Source organism: Pongo pygmaeus, chromosome 1 (assembly GCF_028885625.2).
Source record: "Pongo pygmaeus isolate AG05252 chromosome 1, NHGRI_mPonPyg2-v2.0_pri, whole genome shotgun sequence".
NCBI classification, from domain to species: Eukaryota; Metazoa; Chordata; class Mammalia; order Primates; family Hominidae; genus Pongo; species Pongo pygmaeus.
In genome coordinates, this window is record NC_072373.2 from 228214018 (window position 1) to 228223035 (window position 9018).

Sequence of the window (9018 nt, forward strand, 5' to 3'; positions counted from 1 at the left end):
CACATGAGCAGAGCCCCAGCCCTGGCATGCTAGGTAAGGGCCCACACAGGGAGGGGTTTCTTGCTGAGCCGTCAGAACCAGGTGCACCTGCTAGTCCCCACCCTCCCTGCCAACTCTCTCGGCCCACCTAAGACCCTTGTTTAGAATGCAGACTCCAGCGCCCTACTCACCTGAGGCCCAGGGCCCTACTTTCATACAAACTGCAGATGGACATAGCCTGGCCTCAGCCCAGGCTTTCTTGGGAGGAAGACAAGGGGAGCGGGTGTGGACCAAGACACTTCACAGATTCACCGTCAGGGCCAGAAATGACTCTGCCGCCCCCAAGAAGGAACCGAGCCGAGGTGGCCAGGTGTTCCGGCATTTGTCGTTTATTGAACATCCTCCCAAAGCTGGGGCTAGGATTCACCCCCCACGGTACCCAATGAGAAGCGGCCTTCAGAAGCATCTTCTCTGCACCACGGAGGTCCCAAACTCCTTGAAGTCTGCAGCGGTGACCCACATCTGCTTGAAGCTACTCAGAGAGGTGATGATGGAGGCTCCAATCCAGGTGGAGAACCACCGGTCCGGGGGAGCCGTGATCTTGATGGGGGTGTCCTTGGAGGCCAGCTGCTCCAGCTCCTTGAGAAGCCGGTCATCCAGCCCGTGGAACAGGGTAGTGCCCCCCGACAGCACGATCTCCCCAAAGAGGATCTTCTGGATGTCGGCATCACACTTGGTGATGCTGCTGGAGACCATATTCGAGAGCCCGGGGCTCTGGCTGCCCAGCTGCTGGGGTGCGAACAGGGCCTCGGGCGCCTGGTGCAGCGGGTCCCCGAGGCTGATGATGCTCCCGTCGGGAAGCTTGTACTCCCTCAGGACCTCCTCCGGCCTCCGGGAAAGCTCCTTCTCGGGCTCCAAGGCCACGTAGCACAGCTTCTTTTTGATGTCGTCCACGAGACCCTTGTCCAGCTCGCAGGGGAAGGTGTGGCCGCTGGCCAGGAGCAGCCGCATGAGGAGCTCTGTGATGTCCCTGCCCGCCACGTGGAGCTTGGTGACTGCGTGGGGCAAGGAGTAACCCTCGAAGATGGGGACAGTGCAGGTGACCCCATCCCCGCTGTCCACCACCAGGCCTGTGACACAGGCCGAGGCGTAGAGAGCCAGCACCGCCTGGTCCGACAGGTAGAAAGCGGGCACGCCGAAGTTCTCGAACATGACTTCCGCCATTTTCTCGCGGTTCTCCCTGGGGTTCAGGGAGGGCTCCGTCGCGAGCAGGGGTTGGTCGCTGGGTTTCACGCCCAGCTCCCACTCAAAGAGATGCTTCCAGAGCCTCTCCACATCATCCCACCCTGTGATCAGGGCACGCTCGATGGGGGAGTGCAGCTGCAGGGCCTCCTGCTTGTACAGCGCCTCCTCCCCCACAAAGTACTTCTTCTGGTTGGCCCCTGCTGAGGGTGCCTGGAATTTCAGGTACCCCACGATGGAGCTGACGATGTGCCGGGGTCCAAACTCCCCAGACAGGCCCGCTTTGCAGAGCCCCGAGCCATTGTCAAAAATCACAGCCGGGGAGTCTAAAGCGTGCGGATTAAACATGCCTGCAGCCTTCCCTTCTCAGCCTCATCAAAATAAAGACCAGCCCTCCAGGGCCACTTTGTGATGCAATAGGGGATCCCACGGCTCTTCCCACGGCTGTCGGGGTGTCTCAAGGCAGGGCTAGCACCGCGCCCGGGAGCCCTCCATCCTCAGCCGCAGGTCTGCTCTCCCTCCAGGTGGCCCAGGCCTGCTGAGGCCTCTTCCAGGGGGTTGTCTCCTAGGTAACAATCCAGCCAAGGCAACGATTGTCCTGAGCCTCAGGGGCCCTGGGGGCGGGGCACTGAGTCCCCCATTCCCCACAGGGTGAGGTGCTCAAGAGAGAGAGGGAACTGCATCCTAGGGCGGTGCTGGACAAGCCTGTAGGCTGAGGCAGAGACTTAGCTTTAGAGTGGAGAGAAGCAGCCCAGCCTGAGTGCACCCTAGAAAACCAGTTTCTCTGACCCCTGAGCTGCAGCCTCTGGGGTGACAACACTTCCCTTTGCTAAGGGGGAGAACCAAGCACCAGGTTAGAGGGGTGTTGTAAGCAGTTCCGTCCCAACAGGCACTTAGAATGTGCTTTTGAATAGTGATTCCCCCAGGAAGCTCTCAGGGATTTCTCCTCCCTCCATCCCGTTAAGTTCTGGCTGTCTGTCCCACTGGGTAGACCCTATTCGAAGCCCTCTGGGCTGCTGGCCCTTTGTCCAGGAATACGTCTCTGCTCTGGCTTGAGGCCAGGGCCCCTCGTTCCTCTCTGCAGACTCTGAAGTGCCGGCACACAAAAAAGTCCAGCAGCCGTAGAGTTGGGCACCCCAACAGCCCTGAAGATATGGCCCGCTGGTTTTACATGGGTAGCCTGGATTGCAGCCTGTGACACCTCTCTGTGTCTACGAGCTGCCACACAGTCAGGCCACAGCCACACAGCAATGCTCAGAGATGACCAGCGTCTACGAGCTGCCACGCAGTCAGGCCACAGCCACAGAGCAATGCTCAGAGATGACCAGCGTCTACGAGCTGCCACGCAATCAGGCCACAGCCACAGAGCAATGCTCAGAGATGACCAGCGTCTACGAGCTGCCACACAGTCAGGCCACAGCCACAGAGCAATGCTCAGAGATGACCAGCGTCTACGAGCTGCCATGCAGTCAGGCCACAGCCACAGAGCAATGCTCAGAGATGACCAGTGTCTATGAGCTGCCACGCAGTCAGGCCACAGCCACAGAGCAATGCTCAGAGATGACCAGGCCATTAAGGGTCAAGGCCTGAGCGTGACCAGGAAGGAGGCACTGGGCCAGGCCAAGGGCACCAGCTCTGGACTATCAGAGGACCCACAACAGTGCACGCCTGGCACTCAGACCCCCGCTTGGTCTTCCGCTTGGGGAGAAAGTGGGAGAGGATCCAACCTGAGAACCAGCTTCACTTTTTTCCTAAGGAGGTTGGAGGTGGCCTTGGAGAATATGAGGTTTATTCTCCCTCTCCTGTCATATCCACAATCACGCTCCAGCCCAGCTTAGTCCCCCAGAGTTCTCCCAGAGGATGCCTCCCGGGGTCACTCCCCTCCTGGAGCCCCTCAGCTCCTGCTGGTGGCCCCCTCTGTGTGTCCTGCCTGCCCTGCTGACCCAGCAGCAGGCATTAATCCGATGGTGGTGTGGACACATGTTGTAGATGGGCAGTCTAGACACGTGGTACAGGTATGTGGTGTAGACACAAGGTACAGACACATATGGATGTGCCGTATAGATGCATGGGATAGATGGGTGGTGTAGACACGTGTTGTACACTCGTTGTTGATGTGTGGTGTAGACGTGTCTGGTTGACACATGGCTTTGTGGGCACTACTAATCCCTGGATGGGAGTCAACAAAAACTTGATTATTGAAGGATTTTCCTAGAGGGGACCCCCCCAGAGGGAAACTGAGTCAAACGTGTGCCAGGGCAGGTGTGGCTTTTAAATCTCCATTTCTCTGGAAACTGTGGCAGCCACCACACAGCTTGCTTGCAGTCATCTCAGAGACCCCGGGCTCCCTGAGGCAGTAGGTGTGGACGGAGGCACTGACCCATGGGCATGGCCTGGGGCCCTGAGGCCTCCTTCAAAACCTGTTGACCCAGGCCCTGGAGCTCCTCCCTGCCCACATCAAGGTCACCCCGCAGGTCCTGCTGAAAGTCACCTGAGGCCTGTGCTTGGGGACAGGGAGAGTGTCCTGGGGCAGGGGCAGGCGCCATCCCGACCCTGCTCCTGTTCGATAGCGGGCACAGGCAGAGGGTGCCCCCCTCGAAGGCCATCTTCCAGGCGGGTCCCAGGCTGTGAGGTGAGTCATCCTCCGACGCCTTTCTGGCTGTCCCGTGCAACCACATTCACAACAGAAGGACCACCCTGCACGGGAAGGGTTCCCTCCTCGCTGAACTGGCAGACCACAGGCGCCAGTCCTGGGAAATACAAGTGGGCCCATCCCTGCTGACCTGCACAGCCTGGGGTCCTGGTAGAGGCGTGGCTGTCCTCAAGGCTGGCCCTTTGAAGCCCTGGGACAGGATCTGGGAGGCTCTCTCCTGGCTCTGCAGAGGGGCAAGATCCCTCTCAGTCACATGCCCTGCTGAGCACTGGCTCAACATCAGCCGATGCTACCAGAGATGGCCCCAGATGGGCACCAGGTTTACCCGGGAGGGCGACAGAGTGCCACTCAGGGATGGTACGTGCCCCCCCGGCTGAGCCCTCTCTGCCCACAGCCCCCGGCTAAGCCCTCTCTACCTTGTAGAGATGGCCTTGGCCTGGAAAGGGCCCCCAAGGCAGGAATGACTGAGCCTGCTGTGTTGTCTCCCAGACCCCGGCACTGCACAGTCCAGATCCACCACCAACTGTGGGGATTGCTGTTTCGAGTCTCACGTTTTGGGGAGAGTATTCCCTGGCTGGCTGCTGCGCCTTGGGGTTCCAGCCTGCAGCCGTCACAGAGGGTCTGCATCCTTAGTTCTCAGGTGTGGCTGGAAGTGGGTCAGTGTCGCTCAACACTCGGGGCTGAGCTGAGAGGAATGTGCTCCGATGCTTTCTAGATTTTGGCTCTGCCGGTGTCCACAGTGGGAGGCGGTGACAATGCTGGTCGGGAGGGGTCTTGGGTCTGGCACACAGACGCGTTGAGGTGGCCCTGGGAGGGCTGGGGTCTTGGGCATTTGCAGGCAGGACAGAGGAGGAGGCAGACGCCGCTAAGCCTGGGCTGCTGAGCTCCTGGCAGGGTGTTATGGGGCTTCTGAGGTTCCTCCATCCCCTGTTGCTGTCACAAGGCAGTCACAGCATCCCGGGCACAGCCTCTTACCTTTGTGCACGTCCTGCAAAAGCACACAGGCCCCCGTCCCCGCCCTGCCCGGCCCAGCTGCTTCCCCAGCCTCCACATTAGGTCTGGGACTTTCCATCTGTTTCCAGCTCTTCTCAGTCCCTCCATGACTCCTGCCAGTCCCCATTTTGGAAAAGACAAGGGCATACCCCCAAGTACACAGCTGGGAAAGCCGGGGCACTGGCAGCACATTGGCCCTGGGCCAGGTCTTTTTTCCCTAAATGTTTTCACTCTCCCTGCTGAGCCTGGGAGAAGTGGTGCCCTTGGCCTTGGGTCTGGTGCCCTGACCCATCCTGGTAACTCAAGAGAGTCGTGGCCAGGATTCCACATGCCCGGCAGAGCAGGCCCTTCGAAGCCCACCACATTGCTGTTTGTCTATTTGGGAGAAGCAATTCGCAGGCAGGGTGGTCTTGCCCTAGTTACCATCGGGACGCTTGGACACCTGGGGCGACACTGGCTCCGTCACCATCATATCTGGGTTTGCTGTTGGAGCCGAGAACCTCAGGGGCAAGGCCTGGCTCAGGGCCCTGCTGCCGGCTCGGCAGACGCTTCTGTCCTGGCTGCTCAGTGTCTCACTGGGTGAAGAATTGTCTGCCATGTGGGCAGAGCCAGAAGAAGCAGGAAGGACCCTGAAGACCCCACCACCAAGGAGGCCTGGCCACTGTCTGGGGCTGGCACCACGTGGCCACTGAGAAGATCCAGTGGGTTTAAGAGCCACAGCCTATGTGACATTCTACTGGTTTCCAGCTGTCCCTAGGGCAGAAGTTCCTCCCTGCAGTTCTCGGTTCTCAGGTGCCTGGGAACCTCAGCCTCCTCCCGTAAGCGGTGGGAGACGCCGTGCTCGCCATCCATGAGGAAACACCTTCGACCCTCTGACTACTTGTGTCTGCACCTCCTGGAGGTGCCTGTGTGAGACCCACAGGGGTCCCTGTCACCTGGAGGGATTTGATATCCAGCTGGACAGAAACCCCAGTAGCTGAGCGGACTTGGAGCTCATGGGGAGCGCTGGTGGCGAAGGCTGTTATTAACACAAGGACATCCTCCTTTCCCTGCTCCAATTAGAGGCCACAGTTCCGCCTTGGCCCACCCCCATCCACGCTGACCAAACCTCATAAATCACTTGAACAAGTTTATGGGTGAGCTGGCCGCATCGCCAACCCCCTCCAGGGCAAGGCTCACCCTGAGATGATTCTGGGGTCATCATTTCGTCCTACACAGAAAGCCTCATTCTTCCTTTTGCTGAAGTAGTCACATCCAGCACAGCCCCTTCCCACTCCCCCAGCACCCCCCACCCACCTTCCATCCCCGGGGAGGGGCCCTGAGACTGCAGCTGGAGGTGGATGGATGTGGGTGTCCCCGGGAAGCTGTCAGGCATTTGAGCTTGGAGTGGGCAGCCCTGTATCTGCTGGGCACCCGCTGCCCCCACCAGCCTGGCTCAGGGTGCCTGGGTAACCCAGAACCTGGGCAAGGGGCCTCTCTGTCTGCCCCATTGTCCCTGGTTCCATCTGTCACTGGTGGACAGAGCCTCAGCCAATTATTGACGAGTGGACTAGGCTCATTAGTGCCAGCCCACATCTGGTGGCCAGATCCCTCTGGCTGAGGGTTCCATGCCAGTGTCAGTACAGAAGGAACAGGGTGACTCTTAGATGGCAGGAGGCGCACTGTCCTCAAAAGAGTGAGGAGGGTGTGGGGAGCACAGGGCCCACAAGCGGCCACAGGAGGATCCAGTACAGCTGCTCCTCCACCTCTCTGCCCGTCACCCCAGAAGGACCCAAGCCCCAGCATTCTCCCCCGGCAGCTCAGCCCTTGTGAGTCCCTGAGATGGAATCCGAGTCCCCTCCATCCACCCACCCACCCACCCATGCATCCACCCACCCAGTGTCCATCTTTCCAGCCATACTTCACGTATCCAGCTTTCCTCCCTCCCCGGTTCCCTGCTTCCCCCCCCACCTCCTCCCTCCCTCCCACCTCCCTCCCTCTCCTCCTCGCTTCCTCCCTTCCTCCTTTCTCCATCCCTCCTCCCTCCTTGCCTTCCTCCTGCCCTTCCTCTCCCCTCCCTTCTTCCCTTCCTTCCTCCCTCCCACCTTCCTCTCTCCCTCCTCCCTCCCTCTCCTCCTCGCTTCCTCCCTTCCTCCCTTCTCCCTCCCTCCTCCCTCCTTACCTTCCTCCTGCCCTTCCTCTCCCCTCCCTTCTTCCCTTCCTCCCTCCCTCTCTCCCACCTTCCTCCCTCCCATCTCCCTCCCTCTCCTCCTCACTTCCTCCCTTACTCCCTTCTCCCTCCCTCCTCCCTCCCTCCTCCCTCCCTCCCTTCCTCCTGCCCTCCCTCTCTCCTTCCCTCTCTTCCTCCTTTTTCCCTCCTTCCTTCCTCCTTCTCTCCCTCCCCTGTTCCCATCCTCCTTGCTCCATTTTCTCTCCCCTCCCTCCTTCTTTCCTCACTTCTTTCTTCCTTCTCTCCTTCCCTTCCTCCCTCCCCCCCCCTTTCCCTTCCTCCCTCCCCCCTCCCTCTTTCCCTTCCTCCCTACCCCCTCCCTCTTTCTCTTCCTCCCTCCTCCCTCCCCCTCCTCCCTCCCTCCTTCTCTCCCTCCCTCCTTCCCTTCCTCTCTCCTTTCTCCCTCCTTCCCTTCCTCCCTCCTCCATCCCTCCTTCCCTTCCTCTCTCCTTTCTCCCTCCCTCATTCCTTTCCTCTCCCCTCCCTCCCTCTTTCCCTTCCTCTCCTCTTTCTCCATTCCTCCCTCTTTCTCTTCCTCTCCCCTCTCTCCCTCATTCCCTTCCTCTCTCCTCCCTCCCTCCTTTCCTCTCTCCTCCCTCCCTCCCTCTTTCCCTTCCTCTCTCCTCCCTCCCTCCTTCCCTTCCTCTCTCCTTCCTTCCTCCCTCCTTCCTTTCCTCTCTCCTCCCTCCCTCTCTTCTTTCCTTCAGTGGTGCCCAGAGCCTCAACCAATTAGTGGCCAGCAGGGGTGGTCTCAGGGGAGTGGCAGCTCCAGCTTCCCTGGCCAGGGGATGAGCCCCACCTAGGCACACAATGGCTGCAGAGGTGGCCTCTCATCTGGGACAAGTGTGGCAGGAACCTGAGATGGAGGTTTGGGAATATTGGGTTCTGGATGCTAAAAAGACAAGGGCCCTCCCTGCAGCAGTTTCCAGGGCTCTGTGACTTGCTCCCTGACTGCAGGCTGGGCTAGAAAACACAGACCCCAGGACTGTCTCCCTTGTGGGGTGTTGAGTAGGTGCCACCCATGAGGGTGGGCTAAACCCTGGGGCCCAAGACCACATCTCAGTGGCATCATCCACATGCAGCCAGATGCCAGTGGACTGCTCTGCATGGTGCCCAGAGATGGGCTGCTGCCATTGAGGACATCCTCACAAAATCACACAGCCTGGGACTTCGGCAGTAGCTGCTGACCTCTCACGGTTCTGAGCCTGGCAGTCTGAGATCAGGCCCAGCACCACGGGGTCTGTGAGGGTCATTTCTGACTGTGTCCTCAGTGGTAGAGAGGGAAGGGGCTCTGGTTTCATTCTCTTCTCACAACAACCCTAATCACCTCCAAAAGGCTCCATCTCCTGACCCCACCATGCTGAGTGTTAAACGGCTTCACAGAGGACTCTGCAGGGGAACATTCAGTCCACATGGGACCGGCCCTCTTCAGCTCTCCGTGCAGGGGCCTGGAGTGAGGCTCATTGGCAAGGTGGCCGAGGCTCGAGTGCCAGTGCAGCCCCAAAGCGCTCACGAGCGTGCACATCCTCAGGTGAGCTCTGCTCAGTCATCAGCATTATGCAGCCCCAAAGTGCTCACGAGCGTGCACATCCTCAGGTGAGCTCTGCTCAGTCATCAGCATTATGAGTATTGTTATTTTCCAATGCAGGGGCTCGGGGCTTCCCCTGGCCAGGACTCAGTGCCTCACTGCAGGGCTGGGGGAGCATCCAACCCTGGAGTAGGGGAGGAGGAGAGTGAGCCCAGACACTGCCAAGCTACCAGGCACCTCTGCCCTGGAGGAACACAGGCAGGAGGGTGGCGGGAGGAGCAGGCTGCAGGGACACTAAGTCTGGAGGCTGGGCAGTGCCTTTGCTCGCCTGCCAGGGACAGGGTGGCGTCAGCGCACAGGGCAGCCTCACTCCTCCAGACTTGGAAATCTTTTGCTCTGTGCACGCATGTGCTG

General features: G+C 59.7%; 1 protein-coding gene across 1 annotated transcript; it reads right to left on the reverse strand.

The window, feature by feature from the left end:
* Positions 1-352: 352 nt before the first annotated feature.
* Positions 353-6031, reverse strand: ACTRT2 (actin related protein T2). The gene has a single exon (XM_054443499.2). It carries the CDS (start codon positions 1567-1569, stop codon positions 436-438), a length of 1134 nt encoding a protein of 377 aa, XP_054299474.1. The 5' UTR covers positions 1570-6031; the 3' UTR covers positions 353-435.
* Positions 6032-9018: the final 2987 nt, after the last annotated feature.